Genomic DNA, 24,034 nt, shown 5'->3' on the forward strand with positions numbered 1-24,034 from the left:
CTTTGTTTGTTAGGCTCAACGTAGCTGACTATTGCTAGAAACAGATGAAATATTCAACAGATCTGTGGATTTGGAGGATTTGCATTGATAAATTGGCTCTGACAATAGAGCCTCTAACGTTTTCTACAGACCAGAGGAGGGACAGTAGTGCCAACCTCCCAGTGGAAGTAGAGATTCTGATCTCTCACGAGCACAGATACACAACATGGAGCTGGGCTTGGAAGATTCTGGAATGTTTTCCACACAAATCAATATGTTAACAAATCAACACTTAGAACATGGGTTTTATTTTCCTTTTCCTGTTCATTGCAATGCAAATAATGTGCAAGTTGAACAACCCCAAAAACAGAAACAGGAAGCACATAGTATTCAGAAATCTTGGCTTTCCTGGGACGAACGGCTGGAGTATCCACACGATGTGCAATAACGTGTGTGTGATCTACGTCATGATTGTCTGTGGAACATCTACACTGAAAAAACACCAAAGTTCCCCCCCAGTTTCAATAAAGTTATAGTGTCTCTGTAAAACATTAAATACATATTTTTTTTAAATAGACCGAAACATTTGATTGAACATTGATACTTTTAGGACTGCATTCACAAGTGATCTATAATTCAATAATCAAATATTCAGTATTATGTATCTGAAGCACTTCCTTTATCCAATCATATTGGTCGTGGTCACAATGACTCAGTGCAAGGACAATAGTTCTTCATGAAGAATCTTGCATTTTCTAGTCAAACATGGGCAAAAACTAGTTACGTGTAATTGATTAAGTGTACCTAAGTACATTTTGATGAATTTGTGCTTTACTGAGTAAGTTTGAGTAAGCAAAATATTTTTCTCTATGCTATATATATACTGTTAATAACCAAGTTAAAAAAGTAAAAAAAATGAGGTGGTTTGCACTGTAAGTATTTCTAAAGTTCTACGGGATACTTCGGTTTTCCTACTCAGGTTTTATTTGTTGTACACTACTTCTATTTCCACTGAAGTTCTTATTTGATGTATGGAGCAATCCTTTCCTTGAGTTTAGAAACTTGAGCAGTTTACTTGAGAAATACAAAGAAAGCTAACGGGCTTTGGCATGTTTCTGCCACAAACTGTAAAAACCTGTTGGCTGTCACTCCTTATTAGAGGATGTCAACTAATAATCATTCACTGTAGTAAATACAGGCAAAACCTGAACAAGGTGAATTTGGGTGATGAAATAAATTTGTGTTCCAACAGTTTTGCATTTTAGCCCTGGAGCTTTCTGTCCAACCTCGCGAGGACGACTTTGACGGCGATGTTCAGCAGAATGTGCTGGTGTGCTCAGCGTGTCTGCTTTTAACAAGGACTCCCTGTAGCACCTGTGACTCTGCAGCTCACTTGTGAGGTAGACAGCTGTCTGTCTGCGCAGACGGACAGGCCACTGTGTCCACGAACATTTAGACTGCGGTCTAAAGCTGCAGCTGCCACGTGTGTTTGTGTGTGTTTGGGGGGGTGGGGGGGAGTATACAGACAACAGAAGCTCCATTATGCTTCTGTAAAGACAGATGCCTTGTCCTTTAGCAGGTCCAGACACAGATGACAACTCCAGCTGCCTGTAAGCACAAGAAGTGATGGATTTTATGTAAAAAAAAAAGCCTTATGTCCTGGATTTGGGGGAAAGAATTGCATATACTATTATGTGCACATATTACTATGATTCATAATCAAATTGTTGATACAAATCATTGGTACAATATCAAATTTGATACAATGGGAAATAATGCATGAGCCATTCATCTCATATAAACATGCAGCTTTGATGTTCAGGTGACATTATTACATTCGGGAGTCGCATATGCGAGATCTGGTCTGGGTGCGTTTTAACATCAGTGGTTTTTAATGGGTTAAAAATACGTGACGAGCGGTACTGCAGCCAAGGGGAACGTCCTGAAGCTGCCCGGGTCTGGGCCGCGTATGCGGACGCACTGGGTCTTACCTTCTGGAGGCCGGGACATGGGCGGCTTTAAACAGTACATGTGGTATCCCCGATCACAGTCATCGCAAAAGAGGAGCTGATCCTGAGGGAGACACATACACACACACACACGCACACACACACACACCAGTGATGACCATGCTGTCACATGACCGCGCTGTTCCCTCCCAGCGCAAGAGGGCGGGGCTCTTACGTCGTTCTCGGAGGTGCCGCACACACTGCAGGACTTGCACTCGATGCACTGCCACTGGTACGTGTGCACCGCCCGCACCATGTTGTCTGTGAACTGGAGGCACGTCGGGTGACCTGCAGAGGGAGAGCCAATGAGAGAGAGTCCCCAATCTAACAGGAATCCTATCATTACGTTGGGACGGACGGATGGATTGATGGACGGATGGATGGTCAAGAAACACTATGTGATGGTACACGATACCTTTCCCTTTCCTCACAGTACTATAAGCCCCCCCCCCCCTCCCCCCCCCGTCTCTCAGAGTGGACTCTGCCTCCCCCCCCCCCCCCCCCGTCTCTCAGAGGGGACTCTGGCCCCCCCTCTCCCTGACTGTGTGCATTTGCCATTTCTTTGGCCAGCTTGCTGCCTTCATCACGCTAGGAGTGCAGGAGCGCCCCCTGCAGGAGCCACCAGGAAAGGCTCCTTACCCCTTTCCTGCGGAGGTAAAGTGCGTCCCACCCTCATCTCTCTGTCTAGGGAGGGAAGTACGTCGAGTGTGTGCAGTGCTCTCACCCTTTGGTGCCACAGCCGCACTACTACGCTCTCATATGCAATCAGGACATTCAGTCCTCACCATCAACTTCACAGGCATTAGGTAACAGGTACGGCTGAGTGTCCTCATTTGCATAGACACAGACAAGTTGGTTTGTGTCATGCTAAAACTGTACTTGAACGACTGTGGAAATTTTGGCTAACGAGTCACCTCGTTACTGTTTTCTCAACGTCTCTCTGAGATTTACAAAAGACAGAATTTACACTGCATACCCGTATCTTATCATTATCTGCATTTATCTTTACATAAACGCTAAAGTATGCTTTCAATTTTATTTAGACTAAAATAAATTTATGTTAGGGAATTTTAAGACAAATGAGGGAGATTCATTATATATCATGCCCATACGATAGGTTTTAAAAGCTAGCATGATGATAAACAAGTTCCAATCTAAAGAATGTACGTAGCAACAACCTCAGCAGGAACAGAACAAGACTAGCAAGACTGTAGTTCACTGTCAGTGACATTGTGTAAATACAAAAATACTACAAAATATTGTTTATCAAACTGTGAAATAAAGGCAGAATAAAAGCGTGTCTGAGGAAAATATCTATGTAGGAGCAAAAATCACTCGGATCATATACACTCATTCACACCACTCATAGTGAAAGCCCTGCACAAACATAATGGTGACATCATGTCAACTGCTGTGACTCCTGGGATGTTGGGCTACGATATGATGTCCTACGTTAAAATGACCATAAATTGAGATGGTAAAGTTGAGTTTATGTTAGAAAAAAAACCAGTGATGTGTTGCACACTACAGTCAGGGTCCAGTGAATGCCACTCATTCTTTCAACGTTTTTCCCTGCAAGGTGGCCAGAGCGCACGTGAGACGATTCGCACTTCCTGCAGAGGGACTGATGAGCCCTGATTGGGCGAGAGATGGACACGCAAACACCGGCTGTCTCTTACCTCTCTGCTAACTGTCCTTCCTTCTTTTTGCGTCCGAGTCGCCGAAGGACGGTCTTCTCGAGCTCGCCTGGCTTGCCGGGCCTGGTGACGTCTTCCTGTTCTTCAGCTGTGTTCGTTCAGAAGCGGGAGCAGACACGTGTCGCCTCCCCTAGCAGGCCAGTGGGCACGGGCTCCCTCCCTCCCCACGTGACCTCAGAGGTCGGGTTTGTAATCCTTTATTTCCTGTTCAAGTTTAGAATCCTCTCTGCACACATCTATGCCAACACTGTTATTATACATCACCCCTCCACGTTGTCCGTATTGCTATTCAAGTCTCAAAGCCAGGGTTATTCTGTCTGACAGACAGCATTTCTCTTGGTACAAGAAAGCTTTGAAAGTAACCCTCCCATGGCTCTGTAGAAACTAGTTCCACCGGCACTGGGAAAGAGCTGAAAAGCCCAGTCCACCAGTTGGCATGGACAGTAGGCTAAAGCCCATGCAGCGTGGGTGGGGCAAGGCTTCTCGGGAGGCCGGTCTCTTCCCCTCCGCCACCTTGGCCTACGTGCAGGGGGTGGAGCCGGGGGCGGGGCCGGGGGCGGGGCCGGTGGTGGAGTCATCTGACAGGAGCCTGTCCATCTCGTCCTCCTCAAAGCCGTGAAAGGTGGACGCCTCGCTTTCCGAAGTGTCGCCGAACATATCCAGCAGTCCGCCGGGCCGGGTCCCGCTGACGTGTCCCGCTGACGTGCATGACGGACATCACAGGATCACAGCAGAAACACACACAAGCAACACTGCACTTAGCTAGGAACGCGTCTGAGCTTGGGGCTCTGGTCATTTTACACAGACAGGCCTTAACATTGCTTGTAGGGTCTTTTTCTCCTGCTTTTTCCATATTGCGGAGAGAGAGAGGCCACGAGTGAGCTGTGTTTATTCATGCTTGTCCAATTGCATGGTTCATTCTGCTGAGGTTCTAGTTACTGTGTCAATGTCGCAAGGTTTTTTTCTTTTTTTTTAATCTGTGTGTTGTTCATTATCTTGGTATTTAATCATAGACAATCTTGTCTCTCACTGTACTAGTTACACCACACGTCCATATGCAGGGAAATAGTTTGAGAATGAGTGACATATTCAAAGGACATTAGAAACAAGAAACATGAAGTATGTCAAATGTGAGAAAGACAAAGCAAAAAAGTACAAATGTTTTGTGAAGCATGTGAACTGAGGACAAACAGATGATGTCCTAAACCCCTGCTGCCATAAAGAAGGAAAAATAAACCTGCAGCTCTGGGTAGGAACATCATGAGGGCTGTTAAAAACGTTTCATGGCCACCAGTCAGGCCAAAGACCTGTAGGTGTAGCGCACTCACAGAAACGCCCAACCAAAACAAAGGTCAGGTCAAAGGTCAGGCCAGAGTGAAGGCTTATGATTTCCTCTGACATTCATCGTTTGGATGCCCCTCCGTGTAGAAGAAGCCAACTGCGAGTTTAAAAAGAAGTGTGACCCAACCCAGGCCATGGACCCAAGAATGACACCACACATGCTCAGAGCTCACTATCCATAAGTATCTCCAACAAACTCACAAGTCTGACAATGACCTCACAAAATCACTTTCATTATGTGAAAAATGTCAAATAAGAGGGGTCCCTGTTGGATCAGTTAAGAGCTAAGAGATGAACGATGGACTAAGATTAATGTCAAGCTTAAGACGAGACTAAAAACTGATTCCTCATTGACACTGCACTGTACCCTAACACTTGCTATTGTACTGTATTTGATTTATACAGCACAACCTTTGTCACATTAATGATAGTTTGGAATACAATAAAATAGATCAAATAAAATTCATAAAACTGATTAGTAGATGAAAAAGAAGTCCATATTTTGGATAGTCAAATCTGATGATTATCAGTCTTTGGTAGGGGTGTGACGAGATCTCGTGTCACAAGATGTAACTCAGCTCAACGTCGGAAAATACAGGTATTACTATTGAAGATGCCCCGCCACTTTCAAAACGTTTGTTTGGCAGCATTTTGGGAACCCGGCGGAAATGATAAATGGCAAGAGAGTGACTGATAAGACGCGGACCATATGCAAACATTGTATGAAAATAAAGGTCTGGTTAACGACGGACCAGAGTTACGACGCGGTGAGCGGAGGAGCAGTGGCAGCACAGTGGAGTGTTTGGAGTGTTGTGAAGTGTTTGAATTTACTTCTATGATCTGAATCATTTTACATTTTACATTTATGGCATTTGGCAGACGCCCTTATCCAGAGCGACTTACATTTTTATCTCTTTTTTTTAATACAAGTGAGCAATTGAGGGTTAAGGGCCTTGCTCAGGGGCACCTCAGTCATGGCCTCAGGTCTGGGGATCGAACCCACGACCCTCCGGTCACAAGACCAGTTCCCTATTCACCAGGACATGACTACCCTAGTGGAGTGTAGTGGAGTGTAGTGGAGTGTTGTGGAGTGTGTGTAGTGTTTGGAGTGTAGTGGAGTGTTGTGGAGTGTAGTGGAGTGTAGTGGAGTGTTGTGGAGTGTGTGGAGTGTTTGGAGTGTTTGGAGTGTAGTGGATTGTTGTGGAGTGTAGTGGAGTGTAGTGGAGTGTAGTGGAGTGTTGTGGAGTGTAGTGGAGTGTTGTGTACGATAAGCTGAGGCAGCATGATCGCTCTTTCTCACGCTGCACACACGAGAACATTTTTAGTTTTTTTTCTATACTGTATTTACGATCAAAAGCGTATCTAAATCTAGGGTCACGCTTAACGACGAAAACTGCTTTACGACAGACTTTTCAGTCTCTAAACCCTGTCGTTAAGCGGGGACTCACTGTAATATTGTTTGCGATTGAAAAAAGGAGAAATATTTCATTTTATTTATTTTATTTTAACTTTTGTAGAGGAAGAAGTTTATTAAAAGTTCATGCTTACATAATGCATGTTAAGAGTAAATGCATGTGTAACTGAGTTAAATAAAAGACTGTTCACCGGTCATATAATTTGTAATTTTAGTGTTCTTAAAATCTCGTCTCATCTCGATCTCGTGAACCCAATATCGTGTCTCGTCTCGTGAGCTGAGTGTATCATCACACCCCTAGTCTTTGGAAACACTCTAAACACTATAAGAAACTAAACCCAGTAGGAGACCAGTTAATGGCCCTGCACACATGACATGCACAAGCAACATATGAAACATCTACTGCGTACGTAAAAGAGTGGAACATGTAACATGATGACATGTCAAAACGAATTAAACTCATAGAATGTTTTTTGTTGTTTGTTTGTTTGCATGCTTGAAAGGCCAGAAAACCAGAACATTAGTCAACACAAGCAGGGAGACCCACTTATTACGACTGAATGATGGTTCACTGACCCATAAGTGAAGCTACATCAGAACGCATTGACAGAGAGTGAAGAGACAATAGAGGTTACTCATATGTACCGTCCCGTGAGCAGGGCTGTGAGTGCAGGCGTGTACTGACCAGATCGGCCGCAGTCAGAACAGGACACCAGGTTCTCGGCCAGGCCCGTCTTCCTGTTGGAGGCGGAGTCGCCCAAGCAGAAGTCACAGTAGTCGTTGGGGATGACCGCGCTGTCAGATGCCTTCCGTGCTACTGTGGTCAGGAGAGGTCAAAGAGGTCAAACGTTTCCACACCGCAGGCTCGATTGCATTCGTGCGGCATGGCAAAGGTGGTGTGTGGTGGAGATTGGGGGGGGGGGGGGGGGGGGGGGGGTTAAGGGTTAAGCTCACGTTTGTGGTTTTCGTGGCTGTGGTTGGGCGGAGACTGTGGGATCTCCATCTCACACTCTTCCTCACCTTCCTCCTCGGCCAGGTGTGTGTGTGTGTAGTGGTAGCTCAGACCAGGCCGGTTCTTATAACGCTTACCACACACTAAAAAGAGGAGGTGCAAAGGGAGGTCAGTATGAAAACAATAAAGGGGGGGGGGGGGGGGGGGGTTGATTTTAAGCACAACGCTATCGCCATGTACCAGTAGGGAGATCTAAATGCTATTGGGGAATCTCCAACACATTTGGCCCTAAGACACTAACACAGAACCTAAGGAGTAATCACACAGGAACTGAGTTCAAAGCTCAAAACAGAACAGCATTATAATTCTGAAGTAATCACATCACAGGCTGAGACCAAACCATTTATGGCACGTGCTGTCTGGCAGGGACGCACCGCTATTGCACCACCATCATATGGCACCATGGTGATTATAATATAGACCATAACATCGTTATCAGTTGAACAGAAGGTTAACCCAGAGGTACGCAGTGATGATTTTGCTATTCAGAGTAATGCAAGTGTTTTGTAATACTCTTGAGTGAAATAAATTAGGGCTAGTTTTACTCTAACTTGCAGTCTACAACTTCTTCCCCTAATTAACCGTAGTTGGGCGTATACAGTAAAGATGGTTTTCAGCTGACAGGCTCATCTGTGGTTGACCACAGGGCACCTCATTTTTTAACTGCGGTGACTCGACTTCCATTCCTTACTCAGTAAATCTACACACAACCACACGGAATGACAGTTTCAACACTGGTACCAGACGATATCGACGCTAATGTGTTTTTGGTACCACCATATCACACGGACAGAGACATAACACAACATAATGGAACAGAAAATTCGCTTCATGCAGCATCCAGGGTCAGACGTACTGCAGCACGGAAGACGTTAATGACATCTGGGATTTAGCATACAGCCATTAGCCAAAATGGAAGAGAGAGCTGTTAGCCATGCATGCAAGCTTTAGCTTTATAGTCAAAAGCAAGCAGGACACAGTATGCGCTACTGAGGGAGAGGTCTGTGGTTGCCAGATAAGAGTCAACCCCTCCGTAACTGCACACAGCCCTCAAGTGGTAAGCCTGGTCATTCGCCCAGCCCAAAAGCCAGAGCAAGAGGAAGTCATGGCCGTATACCTGAGTCAGCTGTTTTTGAGTTATGCTTTTGTTTGTATCTGTCTGGAACAGAGGAGACAAAGCAAAAGAAGAGACAGAAAGACAAAACGGTTTCATTCATAGGAGGCGTCTGGGAGCCAGAGCCCCGCCCCCCCTGGCCACGCCCCCTGGACGTCTGTCAGACGGACACATGCTCCGCAGACCAAAGACAACGCAGACCTGCGGTTCATGCTGGAGGGACAATCACAGACCTCAGCACTGACATAAACCAGAAGACCTGTTCAAACCAGAGTGGATATGACAGGACTTGAAATGATCATTTGAAAATTGTTTTAGCTATTTATTCATAGCTAAAACGAATAAATGGTGTTAAAAAATATCTTTAAAAATATGATGTGTTAAAAAATATGTTTAGTGCTATAATACATTGGAATAAAGCAACACTTGGACTACAGAGTATACCTACATATCTATGTATGTATCCATATGTGCATGTGCAGTCTGCAATAGGTGAAGGTAATGGAGAAACACTAATGATGTATGGTGCTGTGTGTGTGTGTGTGTGTGTGTGTGTGTGTGTGTGTGTGTGTGTGTTGTTGTGTGTTCTGTTAGCAAGAGGTGACAGAAGGAAACCTAGTGTTGTGATGTGAGGTGTGTTCTGTCTGTAAGATGACAGTGATTGAGGAACCCCAGAGATGTGAGGTGTGTGTGTGTGTGTGTGTGTGTGTGTGTGTGTGTGTGTGTTCTCTCGGTAATAGCTGACAGAAATGGAGGAACCCCTAGGGATGTGAGGTGTGGTGTGTGTCCTGTGAGATGTGGTGTGTGTTCTGTGAGGTGTGGTGTGTGTTCTGTGAGGTATAATGTGTGTTCTGTGAGGTGTGGTGTGTGTTCCGTGAGGTATAATGTGTGTTCTGTGAGGTGTGGTGTGTGTTCTGTGAGGTTTGATGTGTGTTCTGTGAGGTGTGGTGTGTGTTCTGTGAGGTGTGGAGTGTGTTCTGTGAGGTATAATGTGTGTTCTGTGAGGTGTGGTGTGTGTTCTGTGAGGTATAGTGTGTGTTCTGTGAGGTGTGGTGTGTGTTCTGTGAGGTGTGGTGTGTGTTCTGTGAGGTTTGATGTGTGTTCTGTGAGGTGTGATGTGTGTTCTGTGAGGTGTGATGTGTGTTCTGTGAGGTGTGGTGTGTGTTCTGTGAGGTATAATGTGTGTTCTGTGAGGTGTGGTGTGTGTTCTGTGAGGTATAGTGTGTGTTCTGTGAGGTGTGGTGTGTGTTCTGTGAGGTATAGTGTGTGTTCTGTGAGGTGTGATGTGTGTTCTGTGAGGTGTGATGTGTGTTCTGTGAGGTGTGGTGTGTGTTCTGTGAGGTATAGTGTGTGTTCTGTGAGGTGTGGTGTGTGTTCTGTGAGGTATAGTGTGTGTTCTGTGAGGTGTGGTGTGTGTTCTGTGAGGTATAGTGTGTGTTCTGTGAGGTGTGATGTGTGTTCTGTGAGGTGTGGTGTGTGTTCTGTGAGGTGTGGTGTGTGTTCTGTGAGGTGTGATGTGTGTTCTGTGAGGTGTGATGTGTGTTCTGTGAGGTGTGGTGTGTGTTCTGTGAGGTATAATGTGTGTTCTGTGAGGTGTGGTGTGTGTTCTGTGAGGTGTGATGTGTGTTCTGTGAGGTGTGGTGTGTGTTCTGTGAGGTGTGGTGTGTGTTCTGTGAGGTGTGATGTGTGTTCTGTGAGGTGTGATGTGTGTTCTGTGAGGTGTGATGTGTGTTCTGTGAGGTGTGATGTGTGTTCTGTGAGGTGTGGTGTGTGTTCTGTGAGGTATAGTGTGTGTTCTGTGAGGTGTGGTGTGTGTTCTGTGAGGTATAGTGTGTGTTCTGTGAGGTATAGTGTGTGTTCTGTGAGGTGTGGTGTGTGTTCTGTGAGGTGTGGTGTGTGTTCTGTGAGGTATAGTGTGTGTTCTGTGAGGTATAGTGTGTGTTCTGTGAGGTGTGGTGTGTGTTCTGTGAGGTGTGGTGTGTGTTCTGTGAGGTATAGTGTGTGTTCTGTGAGGTGTGGTGTGTGTTCTGTGAGGTGTGGTGTGTGTTCTGTGAGGTGTGATGTGTGTTCTGTGAGGTGTGGTGTGTGTTCTGTGAGGTATAGTGTGTGTTCTGTGAGGTATAGTGTGTGTTCTGTGAGGTGTGGTGTGTGTTCTGTGAGGTGTGGTGTGTGTTCTGTGAGGTGTGGTGTGTGTTCTGTGAGGTGTGATGTGTGTTCTGTGAGGTGTGATGTGTGTTCTGTGAGGTGTGATGTGTGTTCTGTGAGGTGTGGTGTGTGTTCTGTGAGGTATAGTGTGTGTTCTGTGAGGTGTGGTGTGTGTTCTGTGAGGTATAGTGTGTGTTCTGTGAGGTATAGTGTGTGTTCTGTGAGGTGTGGTGTGTGTTCTGTGAGGTGTGGTGTGTGTTCTGTGAGGTATAGTGTGTGTTCTGTGAGGTATAGTGTGTGTTCTGTGAGGTGTGGTGTGTGTTCTGTGAGGTGTGGTGTGTGTTCTGTGAGGTATAGTGTGTGTTCTGTGAGGTGTGGTGTGTGTTCTGTGAGGTGTGGTGTGTGTTCTGTGAGGTGTGGTGTGTGTTCTGTGAGGTATAGTGTGTGTTCTGTGAGGTATAGTGTGTGTTCTGTGAGGTGTGGTGTGTGTTCTGTGAGGTGTGGTGTGTGTTCTGTGAGGTATAGTGTGTGTTCTGTGAGGTGTGGTGTGTGTTCTGTGAGGTATAGTGTGTGTCCTGTGAGGTGTGGTGTGTGTTCTGTGAGGTGTGGTGTGTGTTCTGTGAGGTGTGGTGTGTGTTCTGTGAGGTATAGTGTGTGTTCTGTGAGGTGTGGTGTGTGTTCTGTGAGGTGTGGTGTGTGTTCTGTGAGGTATAGTGTGTGTTCTGTGAGGTGTGGTGTGTGTTCTGTGAGGTATAGTGTGTGTCCTGTGAGGTGTGGTGTGTGTTCTGTGAGGTGTGGTGTGTGTTCTGTGAGGTATAGTGTGTGTCCTGTGAGGTGTGGTGTGTGTTCTGTGAGGTGTGGTGTGTGTTCTGTGAGGTATAGTGTGTGTTCTGTGAGGTATAGTGTGTGTTCAGTGAGGTGTGGTGTGTGTTCTGTGAGGTGTGGTGTGTGTTCTGTGAGGTGTGGTGTGTGTTCTGTGAGGTATAGTGTGTGTTCTGTGAGGTGTGGTGTGTGTTCTGTGAGGTGTGGTGTGTGTTCTGTGAGGTGTGGTGTGTGTTCTGTGAGGTATAGTGTGTGTCCTGTGAGGTGTGGTGTGTGTTCTGTGAGGTGTGGTGTGTGTTCTGTGAGGTATAGTGTGTGTTCTGTGAGGTATAGTGTGTGTTCTGTGAGGTGTGGTGTGTGTTCTGTGAGGTGTGGTGTGTGTTCTGTGAGGTGTGGTGTGTGTTCTGTGAGGTATAGTGTGTGTTCTGTGAGGTGTGGTGTGTGTTCTGTGAGGTGTGGTGTGTGTTCTGTGAGGTATAGTGTGTGTTCTGTGAGGTGTGGTGTGTGTTCTGTGAGGTGTTGGTGTGTGTTCTGTGAGGTATAGTGTGTGTCCTGTGAGGTATAGTGTGTGTTCTGTGAGGTGTGGTGTGTGTTCTGTGAGGTATAGTGTGTGTTCTGTGAGGTGTGGTGTGTGTTCTGTGAGGTATAGTGTGTGTTCTGTGAGGTGTGGTGTGTGTTCTGTGAGGTATAGTGTGTGTTCTGTGAGGTGTGGTGTGTGTTCTGTGAGGTGTGGTGTGTGTTCTGTGAGGTATAGTGTGTGTTCTGTGAGGTGTGGTGTGTGTTCTGTGAGGTGTGGTGTGTGTTCTGTGAGGTATAGTGTGTGTTCTGTGAGGTGTGGTGTGTGTTCTGTGAGGTGTGGTGTGTGTTCTGTGAGGTATAGTGTGTGTTCTGTGAGGTGTGGTGTGTGTTCTGTGAGGTGTGGTGTGTGTTCTGTGAGGTATAGTGTGTGTTCTGTGAGGTGTGGTGTGTGTTCTGTGAGGTGTGGTGTGTGTTCTGTGAGGTATAGTGTGTGTTCTGTGAGGTATAGTGTGTGTTCTGTGAGGTATAGTGTGTGTTCTGTGAGGTGTGGTGTGTGTTCTGTGAGGTGTGATGAGATGTTCTTACTGTCACACACGTAGGGCTTGTCCTGGTCATCACTGGTCACTGCTTCTGTCCTCCTGCGTCCGGAGCCTCGGCCCTGAGTTTAATACACGGTTAATATACACTAACCCCAGCACACACCTCTCTCTCTCTCTCTCTCTCTCTCTCTCTCTCTCTCTCTCTCTCTCTCTCTCTCTCTCTCTCTCTCTCTCTCTCTCCCCCTCTCTCCACACCTTCCCCACACCACTCCCTCCCTCTCCCTCTCATCTCCTTTACTTATTACATGTTTTGCAGGGCAGGGGGCGGGTCTTCTATCTCTGCGTTCTCATTGGCCGTGTTGTCGTGTCACTCACCCTGCCTTTGTTTCGCTGCTTCCTCTTCGGTGTGTCCACATCAAAGTCGTCATCGTCATGGAAACCGTCCGCATTTTCCTCAGCTTCTAGCACCCTCTAATGGCAGGAGGTGATGAGGAGAAATATTTTATAGATATGGTGGTGATGCGCTGCATGGTGGCTGTTACTGGGCTGGGACTTAAAGAGGGAGTCTCAGAGAAAGACCAGCCAATGGGGAACTACGGTACTAAAGCTCTCTCTTCCCCAGGGCCAATCAGAGGACGTTTCATAGTGCAGTCCAAACCACTACATGTGTTTGTGGGTGTGGATTTGAACCTGGATCTCCAGCAGGGTTTCTTCCTCCTTGGAACTGCTGCTTCTTTTGTCCAGAAGCCCCTCCCCCCTCAGCAGAGCCTCCAGGGCTGTGGACTCAGTGGGCGGGGCTTCTCTCTTGGCCATCAGCTCCGCTTCTTAAAGAGAGGGGAACGGTGAGATGGTCAGCTAGGACACCGCGGGCCAGAGTGAGAACAAAGAGCAAGAGAAAGCGTCGCTCCTGTGTGTGTGTGTGTGTGTGTGTGTGTGTGTGTGTGTGTGAGCCCATGAGTGTGTTCATCACGTCATGGTCAGTGGGGTTAGCCTCGCCTCACACACACCTGCTCTTCATACATTTATTCCACTGGGCTGGTCTGACACAGGAGAGGAGAGTCTCCAGGTGCCCAAGATGAAAGCAGCAGAAAGGAGGGGGGGGGCTGGGATGGAGGGAGGGGGGAGGGAGCCCCCCCCCGGCTTTGTCCTCCACCTCTCTACGTGGCTCGTCTCTGCCGTGGTGGACGTCACGGTGGCTGACACCTCCACAGAACCTCTGTCCCCGTCTCAGCCCTCTTTGTGTCTGGCCCTTTGAGACACTCCTGTCCCCCGAGAGAGGAGCTGTCACTCACTGACTGATTGCACATACTGAGATCCTCCTCCCTCTCTCTCGTAGCTCATTCGCTGGGTAACAAGGCCACGCCGCAGTGGCTAACGGCCACATCAACCACTCACGTCTCCAGCACAGACCACTCATAACAACGGACATCCATTAGAACTGTCTGAATGTATTAGATCACTGGATTGGCTTCACCAATCATTGGTCATCAATAAAACATACTTTACTGTGTTGGATTATTGTGCAGTGCATTATAGTGCATGAACTTATCTCAAATGTTATTCCGTATATGTATAGAATAAAAGGGATGTATAGAATATAGTGGTTTTACAAAAGTGTGGTTTTTGTCACACACACACACACACACACACACACACTACACTGTTGAAAATCCAGCAGTCTGAGGTTCTGTGTAAGATGAAGTCTCAATAATCTCATATGATGGTTTCTTTTGTATCCTGCATACGTGAAGTTAACTTTGATTCTGCAACAAAAACACGCCATCAGTTCTGGACCTGCACCGAACACGCGGTCAGTTATGGACCTGCACCAAACACGCCTGTTTTTCACATTAGTCTCTCGTTGCTGCAGTCTTTACGTCTCGCTGTGGAGGGTCTGGCGATGCGAGCAGTTCTTCAGGTTCTCCTTTGTTTAAGTTCTTTTCAGGACACAAATCTGAACCCCCCTGATCAACGTGGACTCTTAACCAGCACCTCAGCTCGGCCTCGACCAAGTAATGATCATATAAGTGTATATAGTAATGAAGTATATACAGTAATAAATTACTGTACCATATAATTATATACAGTAATGAAGTGTATACAGTAACGTGCATACAATAATGACGTGTATACAGTAATGAAGTGTACCATATAATGAGGTGTTTGTTTGCACTAAGTGCGTCTGCCAGATACTAATGGCTGTACAACATGGCAGCCGTGTAAGACTCCAGAGGTGCGATGGTGAAGGACCCACACGTGTTGGGAAACCCAGCCAGGAACTGGAGACTTTTCCTGGAAACCTGCAGAAACAATCTTGCTTCCTTTCAGCCGTGGGTCTTCAGGCAAATGCTGTTATTTTAAACTGTCATAAGGGTTAAGATGAAATACCTTTTGGGTCTAATGACATATATAATATTTGTGGGAAACAAATCCCAGTGCTGGCCCTACTTTAGCACAAAAGCAGCAACTACCGACAGCAAAATAAATCATTACTTGGGAGGACGTAATGCTTAAAGTCTCCAGGACACAGGAAGTCATTTTGGTAGCTCTTGCTGGTAAGAGGTGGTCACTGATCCACTGATCCCACAGTTAAAGAAAGAAAGGTTGGCCCAGTTGACTTCACTTTAACTCTGCATGTTGGATTGCCTTGTTTTAAAATGGACTTTTTTTCTGCAGTGTGGGTTGCTGAACAGCGAGTCTGTTCGTAGGGGGAGGACGTGTCCTGTCCCCTGTCCCCGTCTGAAAGGACAGGACGCAGCAAGCGCCTCTCTGAGCTCGGAGGAGCAGACGGAGAGTGTCACTGGCCTTCTGGCCGGTCATCGCACGTCCCGCAGTCCTGCGGATCTCACTTCGTCTCTGGTGAACGCTGGTGTCTCTTTCCTTAAGTGACATTTGGAAATCACTTGGCGAGCGTTTTTCTCCAGGCTGAAAAGCGGCCTTTTACTGCGGAGTATTAGATTGCTGGTGAGACTTAAGGAAACAATGCCCCGAACTCCCTGCAGACACCGCCCGACCTCTACACCCTCCTTATCTGGCTCCTCGAGCTCCACGGCTCCCCCTATCAACAACCTCCACCCAGGAACCACGTCACTATCACCATCTCTAAGGTTCTACCACTGCATGGCTAAGAGATTTAAGGGGCCCAGTTAGGGCAAAGAGAGAGAGAGAGAGAGAGAGAGAGAGAGAGAGAGAAGGGGTAATGAGAACCAGATGGGGCACCAGCCTCTGAATGACCACAAAGAAAAGGAAGGAGAGTCAGAAAGAGAGACGAAAGGAAATATGACGCCAAGGTGTATAGCGTGTGTGTGTGTGTGTGTGTGTGTGTAGGAAACACAGGGAAACCTTCTGTTACATTCATACCAAGCCTGAGTTCACACAGTCGGAGTTGGGGGTCGATCGGGGGATGAAGCAGCTTCTTCTTCCTCCAGCTGCGGGCTGGGTAGGAGTACATCTGACCGCTGGCCAAACCTGCCCAGCACACAACCAGCACCACTTACACACACTCAGGTGAAGCACTCAACGCAGCGCGCCACACACAGCGCTGTTAGAAGGTGTTTCGTCGGCCAGCAAATACAAAACATGACGAGACAAAACCCGATAGAGCTTTTGCGTTATTTAGACAGCAGAGTCACGTGACCTGGGACTTTTATTTTTGACCATTCTTCACCAGTACATTTGCAACTACAGACATGTTTCAGTAGAAAACAGATGGAGGCAGTGGAGGTGGAGTCAGAGAGAAGAAGGGAAGGGACGGAGAGAGAGAGAGAAAGAGAGGACAGATAAGCCTTAAATACCCTAAATAAAAGCATGCAATAAACACTAGTTTACCACAAAGTACAGGGTGTGTCCGCGAGCCTTTAGCATGCAAGATGTTGATTCTATTTGTGTCCGGCTCCCAGTAGCACACTGTGCCCTTTGGCAGAAACTAGTGCTCACTGATATCAACAAACACCTTTTTGCCAAGTTTGTACGCAGTCTTATGTGAAATGTCATAACAAACATAAGTATTTTAAATGGGTTTCAGCACCATAGATTATCACAACCGACTGGTCTGGATACACAGGACTACTGCTCACATTGGACAGGTGTATGACATGCAGGTGTTATTTAGATTAGTAGGTAGATTAGATTAGATTTAGATTAGATTAGTAGGATAGGTGCTAGTGACGTCCTCAGCCTGCTTCCTCTGTGTCCTCTGTGTATTTGTAAAGGGGATAAACAACAACAACAACAACAACAACAATAACAAAACATGTAAATAATATCAGGGTCTTGGATTTCTCACCCGGACCCCTGTGCCTCTTCTCCATCCAGATGTAGCAGTTGTTCTGGGCGACGCCCGTCTGAGAGTCCAGGAAGGGCATGCGGACGCTGCGTTCGGCACACAGGCGGGCGTTGTAGCTGCGGCACTGCTCCATGGCGTCCCTGTAGAACTGGTCACCCAGCCTGTGAGAGGAAACGGCCAGTGAGCGGGACAGGTTCTCCAAGCTGAGGAGAACGTGGGGCACTGGACTGATTTCCCTTACATTCAAGTTGCATGCTGGTACCTCAGTTTGGCTTTTACCCCTGGAAGATACGTGAAGGTGGCGCGTTCTGCTTCAAGGACGCTGAAGAACTGAACCTCATGAGAAGATTCGCTGGTGGTCTCTGCAGAACTGTTCAGTTGGCCAGTGCAATTTTGCCTCAGTCTACAGACTAACCAATCGATTTTGTCTTGGCTTTGACCAGTGAGCTAAAATGTCTCTGCCAGCCGTGAGACTGCCAGTGCAGCCCTGCTCTCCACCACTGACTCCCGATTAGATCCCGTCTCCGCTGGGCCGGAGGACACACACAAGATACGTGAGGAATGCTAGAGCTGACACTGAGGACCACGCCGGCCCAGGAGAAGGACACAACGGGCCTCAGTGTCCACAGAGATGGACAGACAGAGGGAGAGACGGTGAGACGCAGGGTAGAAAGGCAGGAGAACCGGAGAGAAGATGAATGGTATTACGACAACAGACTAATTGAAGCTGACAACCTTTCCAGATCTGAACATATTCAAGAACTGATTAACATGTCTTCTGACTTGCTTATATACAATCTGAATGGAACAGCACAGATCTATATAAGTACATCTAATGACAGAGATCTAAATAGAAAATGAAGGATTTCCTGTTTACCTTATGCATATCTTTAACTCCCCACACGTCTCCTTAACCCACCCTCTCCTCACCATGTCTGGATTTCCTGTGTGCGTTATTTCATTCTCAGAAACTACATGCCAAGGTTATCTCACCGGACACTGCAGAACGCACCACACAACATCATGCCCTGAGCTCGCATGAGAGCCTTTCCCGCTGATGTCACACGCCATGGAGCCACACTCTTACGGGTGGCCACGATGTCCTTTTCTCTTAGCACTGATCTGGGTTCAGATTCCTCTCCCACAACCATGACCTTACAGTTAATGAGATGAAACAGGACAAAAGAAGTTGGCCACATCTGATTGGCTTGGTGCTATCCGACATAAATAAATTATCATTTTCTATTGACCTAGCAAAATTTGATATTAATAAATGACAATTTGTATCACACTAATAAAATCAAAACGAGCATAATAGTGTTATCTCAATATAGTAATGTAATAATATATAGTCTAATTATTTTGTCCGTAATAGACTAATAATACAAGGAAAAACAAAATGTAATATCTAGTCCTTCCTGCCTGAGTTGAAAGGAAATATTCAAAATCCAAATGCTAATGAAAATGGTAAATGTCTAAGTGGCTGGATCACCATCTCAGTGCAACATCTGAATCTTCACGAGATGTCTCACTGACCACGTTCAGGTATCTCAGAGTGGAAAACCACGCAGCCTCTGAGACAAAGAACCCTGTGAGAACCTAAAGAACCAGTGCAGAGCACATAGCCAAACGCCACTGCTGCCTCTACACAGGGCCATGTTTAGTGTCTGCTGTGCTGATCTGAGGTGGCCGTTACGGAGCCAGCCGCAGCTCAGCTGTGCTACGGCGTCCTCCGCTCCAAAGAGGAGAAGCCTTTCATATTCAAATAGCTCTTGGATGGATTTAAAGAACCCTCCTTTGGACAAGTGTCTGTGAATAATTATTGGCTTAGGGAGGTGTGTCGTGAAGCATTGTTGCTCCTTTTGCAATCCACATGCATTCTGCTATGATAATCGCTACTGAATTTTAATTGAACACGTGACTTCTAGGCCAGACGTTGGAATATGAAAACGCTTTCATGCAGAAACAGCGACTTGCCTGAAAACCTCAGAGGAAAGGGAGGAAGAAAGAGTTTTTATGCAAAGCTGTTCAGCAAAAGAGTTCATCCATTTTCTTCTCAACGGCCATGTATTGTGGAACGGCTGATCTGTCTGAGTGAAACCCATGAGTCTGAGTCTGCTTAAACCCATGAGTCTGAGTCAAACCCATGAGTCTGAGTCTGCTTAAACCCATGAGTCTGAGTCTGAGTCAAACCCATGAGTCTGAGTCTGCTTAAACCCATGAGTCTGAGTCAAACCCATGAGTCTGAGTCTGCTTAAACCCATGAGTCTGAGTCAAACCCATGAGTCTGAGTCTGCTTAAACCCATGAGTCTGAGTCTGCTTAAACCCATGAGTCTGAGTCAAACCCATGAGTCTGAGTCTGCTTAAACCCATGAGTCAGTGTCAAACCCATGAGTGAGTGTCAAACCCATGAGTGAGTCAGACCCATGAGTGAGTCAGACCCATGAGTGAGTCAGACCCATGAGAGGGTCAAACCCATGAGAGAGTCAAACCCATGAGTGAGTCAAACCCATGAGTGAGACAAACCCATGAGTGAGACAAACCCATGAGAGAGTCAAACCCATGAGTGATTCAAACCCATGAGTGATTCAAACCCATGAGTGAGTCAAACCCATGAGTGATTCAAACTCATGAGTGAGTCAAACTCATGAGTGAGTCAAACCCATGAGTGAGTCAAACCCATGAGTGATTCAAACTCATGAGTGAGTCAAACTCATGAGTGAGTCAAACCCATGAGTGATTCAAACTCATGAGTGAGTCAAACCCACGAGTGAGTCAAGCCCATGTCCTGCTACAGAACCAGCTTATGTTCCGCTGGGTAAATGTAGAATGGAGTGATGTTCTGTATGATCTTTTGCATTACGTTGAGTATGAATTTGTGGCACATGCTAAACACCTCAAACTCAAACTAATCTTAGGCATTTAAACAGTTTCACATGAATTTGTTATGTGGATTAAAATAAGATTGTGAGCTCTAGTTTAAATTGTTCTCTGTGTTTCTAATCTCTGTACAGCTAAGGCGAGGTTTCCATCTCATGCAGAATCACATCTTTCTCTCTCTCCATCACTCCACAGTGTCTGAAACAACATGGCAATCATCTGTAAAAATAGACAGAAGTCTGTGAACTTGCTCCTCTCTCAGAGGCTTAGACACATTAACACCTTCACATCTACAAGAACACAGACTCTGAATTCTTCAGCAAAAAATGGGAAAATCCAGAGAGAGAGAGAGAGAGAGAGAGAGAGAGAGAGAGAGAGAGAGAGAGAGAGAGAGAGAGAGAGAGATTCATTGCAGTCTGGTTGCTTTCTCTGAGTGTATTGAGGTGGACTGGAGATTGAAGGTGTAGGAGAACACAGCCCTGGACTTATTGCACACTATTTAATTCAACTGACAAGTGATTCATTAGTGCTGCTGTTGGGCCATTAGGGCCACTGGCCTGTTTTATGGGACGGAACGGCTGCCTCATTTGTGACAAATGATTCTGGAAAGATTTCTAATTAAAACAATGACACCTGATGAATACCAAAACAAGTCTCAATGGTAATCAAGTAATTCCAGAGGCAATTCAACATAGGGACAGACTTTACTGTGGTCTCAAATTAAGGTTGGGCTTGTTTTTATAATACACATCAACATTCATAGCAGTGTGGCCATAAAAGGTTCCTCTGAAAAACACTTTGTGTCAACAGGAAAGACCAAACTAATAAGACTGAGGCCACAGCAAAGCAGACAGCCATTCTCATCAATCTCTGTCCAGCTTTTTGTCACAAAGCTAAGCATTGTAGCTTCTGGTATTAGTGTCACTGGCTAAGTTACGTTAGCCTCACTGGTCAGGTTAAGCAGGAGCAGGGAAGTTTTGGAAGTGCTTTGGTAAGAGGAGAAGAGAGGGGTAAAGGTCACGTTTCCTCGGTTTTTTCGGCTGTAGGGAGCAGGATAGAAACAAAGTTGGGCTGGTGCACTTTCGTACTGAAAGGAGACGTTTGTTGTGTTTGTCTTCATTTTGCCTGTTGTTTTAATCCCAGGAAAAGCTGCGGAGAAAAGCTGCTAACTGACATAAACCGCGCGGGTGGGGGGGTGGGGTGGTTAGCCTGAGCGTGGCCCCAGTCTTACGCTCACGTTCACCCCAGAATACGTGTACATGCCATCGGCAGCGCGGCGCAGGGATCAGCTCCTGCCTCAGCACACGCAAGACTTCTGTGTATTTGTAGCACAGCGTTGTTGCGTGCACCAAATTCAGACAGACAGTTTCACCATCAACTGCTCACATTCAGAATGGGGGAGGGGAGCAGACTCCTGCAAACAGGCACCCCCTCCCAAGAAAAAAAAGCACACACACACACACACACACACACACACACACACACACACACACACACACACACACACACACACATCCCCTTCTGGAACAAAATGAACACCACCTGACTCTGTTTTCCTATTGCCACTGATAGGTTATAAATGTGTACTGCCACCGATGTGTATCGTTTAATAAACTATCTATCTACGTTCTCGCTCATCTGCTGGGTTAATAGAAAATTCCATGTTGATATATTTGTGCAACACTGCGATGTGCGCAGACAGAAGAATCTAACCTAATCTAATCTAATCTAACCAGTTCCTGAAGAACCACACCTTCGTCTTCAACCACTTTATAGTTCCTTTGTAACACTTTAGAAGACATGATGAGGTCTGAAATAGAAGAGCACGAAGAATGATGGAAGATAAAACAAAGTGTTTAAAGACACGTGTGTGTGTGTGTGTGTGTGTGTGTGTGTGTGTGTGTGTGTGTGTGTGTGTGTGTGTGTGTGTGTGTGTGTGTGTGCGTGTCTGCAGCTCCTCATTCTCCCCATCGTCCTTCTTGAGGTGTGTGTTTTGTGTGTGTGTGTGTGTGTGTGTGTTTGCATGTGGTGTGTGTGCTGCACCCCAGATCTTTGAGCAGATGGGACACCCTCTCTAGCAGTGTGACACCTCTCTGAGGCTGCTCCTCAGAACAGATGGGCCCTGAAGGATCTTGGGATACCGCTAATCTGCACTACCCTGGTGCTTGCAGACAGAACCACCCCCACAATACATCCCCGACGCTCACAATGACAAATCCGCATATGCAGTGTCTGATGAATGATTTGTGACCTCCCTAGTTTATTCTATGGAGAAACAGAATGAGAATGGCTTATTCACAGCTCTGGCTAATAAGGGCATATGCCTAACTGTAACTGATCCAGGGTCAGAACACTGGCTTTCCCATTTATATCAGGCTGCAGTGGCTATGCACTGTGAAAATGTGACTTGGGGACTTTGTGGATACTTTATATAATGGACAGTTACTCTGTAATGTCCTTTTGCAAGACAATAAATCTTGTTTCTGTTTTATGGTCACCCTGACAACAAAGCAGATTTATAGATAAATAAACAGGAAATCCAATGTCCAATGTGGTTCAAAGAGACCCATAATTAAAATACATAGTTTTCCTTCCTTCATAAATCCATCACTGTGGAATGTTAAAACGAAAGCTTCTCTCATCACTCATCAAGCACCACCAAACACTGGAGCTGTCCAATATAGTTTCATGATTACTATCCTAATATTGATCTTTGCAGTACTTTGCTGCCCACAATATGCAAATGAGCATACCAGCAAATCACAAAATCTATATTTGTATACAGTAAATATCAGACCTTCCTGGTTAGTGTTCTGTGGCTGCTTAGAGATTTATTATACAGTGATAGCCTAAAAAATGAAATAAAGCCACTTAAAAAGTGTGCAACCCTACCATGTAAAAGCAGTTGTGATCCTACTATATACACAGATGTTTAAATATACCATATGTAAATTAAACATATGAAACATTAAATAATCATTATTATAAAATTGGCTTTATAATTGTGACTCCAGAATGTAAGGTAGCATCTAATTGTCATGAGTGTGAAAATGAGGAAAGGCTTTGAGGTACTGTAAACCACAATGGGCATTTAATATTCTAGACTAAAGTCAAATTGTATATTTTTACTGGAATATTTACAGATACAAAAATATTAAATCATTCGTTAAATCATTCAAATAATAAAGTGTTTAACTATCAAAAACTGATAACAGTAACGCATTATTTAATATGAATTTATTTATTAAGCTATTTAGTGTTCCAAAAAAGACAAAAAACTAAGTAGCCCATTAAATATGAAAATCTCAGTGATAATGATTTTGAAAGTATGAACTTAATGTAATGTATGTATGTATATATTTATGCATGTTTTTATACTATACTAGTATTGTATACTATATTTATGAGTGTTTAGCGTGTCCAAATTTGCGCGATTTATCAAACAAAGTTATAGCATGGGATAATAGTGATTTTTCACCCATCCGTCTGAAATGAAACACGAACGTCCAATATTGACTTTACCGGCTGCTGCGCTTTCTGCAACTTGGCGTTTTAAATGGCAGGAATATGAAAATGAACTCTTCACCACCGTAAGGACACAGTCCCGTCAAGAAGAATATTGTCTCTCATGTTTCCTTATTTCACAAATCAGCATGAAATATATATCAATGGAACCATCAGTAATGTTGTTCGCATAATTCCGATTATGAAATTACTTCGTATATGAACTAAATTGTAAAGTGTAACGGCTCGCTGAGGTAAGATTTCAGTCAGATTTCAGTCAGGCTTCAGAAAACACCCAAACATCCAGGTGGGCTACCCTACAAGTCAGAGTTCCCAATGTAGAAGAGCGGAACTACATATTATCATATTATCATTATCAATGGCCAGACATACTGCTACATAGCCTATTCAGAATGCAACTACATATATCCATAAATAAAGTAGCAAAAGTATATATATATATATATATATATATGGAGGGTTGCAGAATTTACTTAGAATCAAAGATGCACGCGTCTGCGCTTATTGCTGTTACGAGACCAGTTTTAAACCTACTTCAAACCACTGACAAAGGACATTTCGAAAATGAAATATATATTTTATAAATGTATATATGTACTTACGCTTTTAGTGGATTCTGAATGACAGTCGCCATTTTGCCACACTGTAACCCAATATTCCAAATCTCAGAGTTCTGTGGGACCCTTATGAAAAAAACAACCAATACGGACCTCAGTGTCCAGCACTTTGACCAATACCAATACAAGGATTCA

General features: G+C 45.4%; 1 protein-coding gene across 8 annotated transcripts; it reads right to left on the reverse strand.

Moving 5' to 3' along the window:
* Positions 1-266: 266 nt before the first annotated feature.
* On the reverse strand, positions 267-24,030 carry dpf3 (double PHD fingers 3). 8 transcript variants are annotated; one of them, XM_077017582.1, is made up of 12 exons: positions 23,885-24,030; positions 16,877-17,037; positions 15,952-16,059; positions 13,282-13,415; positions 12,967-13,062; positions 12,638-12,710; positions 8,570-8,611; positions 7,395-7,535; positions 7,126-7,257; positions 2,164-2,276; positions 1,971-2,052; positions 267-1,587 (listed from the first exon to the last, which is right to left on the reverse strand). In XM_077017582.1, exons 1-12 carry the CDS (start codon positions 23,914-23,916, stop codon positions 1,520-1,522), a joined length of 1,182 nt encoding a protein of 393 aa, XP_076873697.1. In that variant the 5' UTR covers positions 23,917-24,030; the 3' UTR covers positions 267-1,519. The 8 variants fall into 8 exon arrangements, 6 of the variants coding, with proteins under 6 accessions (XP_076873697.1, XP_076873694.1, XP_076873698.1 ...); XR_013133246.1 differs by lacking the exon at positions 267-1,587 and adding an exon at positions 3,668-4,383 and having other exon boundaries at positions 2,029-2,052; XM_077017579.1 differs by having other exon boundaries at positions 1,971-2,276; positions 13,282-13,412.
* Positions 24,031-24,034: the final 4 nt, after the last annotated feature.

The sequence above is a fragment of the Brachyhypopomus gauderio genome, chromosome 9 (assembly GCF_052324685.1).
Source record: "Brachyhypopomus gauderio isolate BG-103 chromosome 9, BGAUD_0.2, whole genome shotgun sequence".
In the NCBI taxonomy this organism is placed as follows: domain Eukaryota; kingdom Metazoa; phylum Chordata; class Actinopteri; order Gymnotiformes; family Hypopomidae; genus Brachyhypopomus; species Brachyhypopomus gauderio.

What these genes read in the sequence shown, in the direction of transcription:
- dpf3 (XM_077017578.1), bottom strand. Translation starts at nt 23,916, where the DNA reads ATGGCGACTGTCATTCAGAATCCACTAAAAGC. An exon ending in ATTCAGAATCCACTAAAAGC is followed by an intron (nt 17,038 to 23,884) that starts GTAAGTACATAT and finishes TTCCTCTCACAG; the next exon opens with GCTGGGTGACCAGTTCTACA. An exon ending in AAACCCTGCTGGAGATCCAG is followed by an intron (nt 13,063 to 13,281) that starts GTTCAAATCCAC and finishes TCCTGCCATTAG; the next exon opens with AGGGTGCTAGAAGCTGAGGA.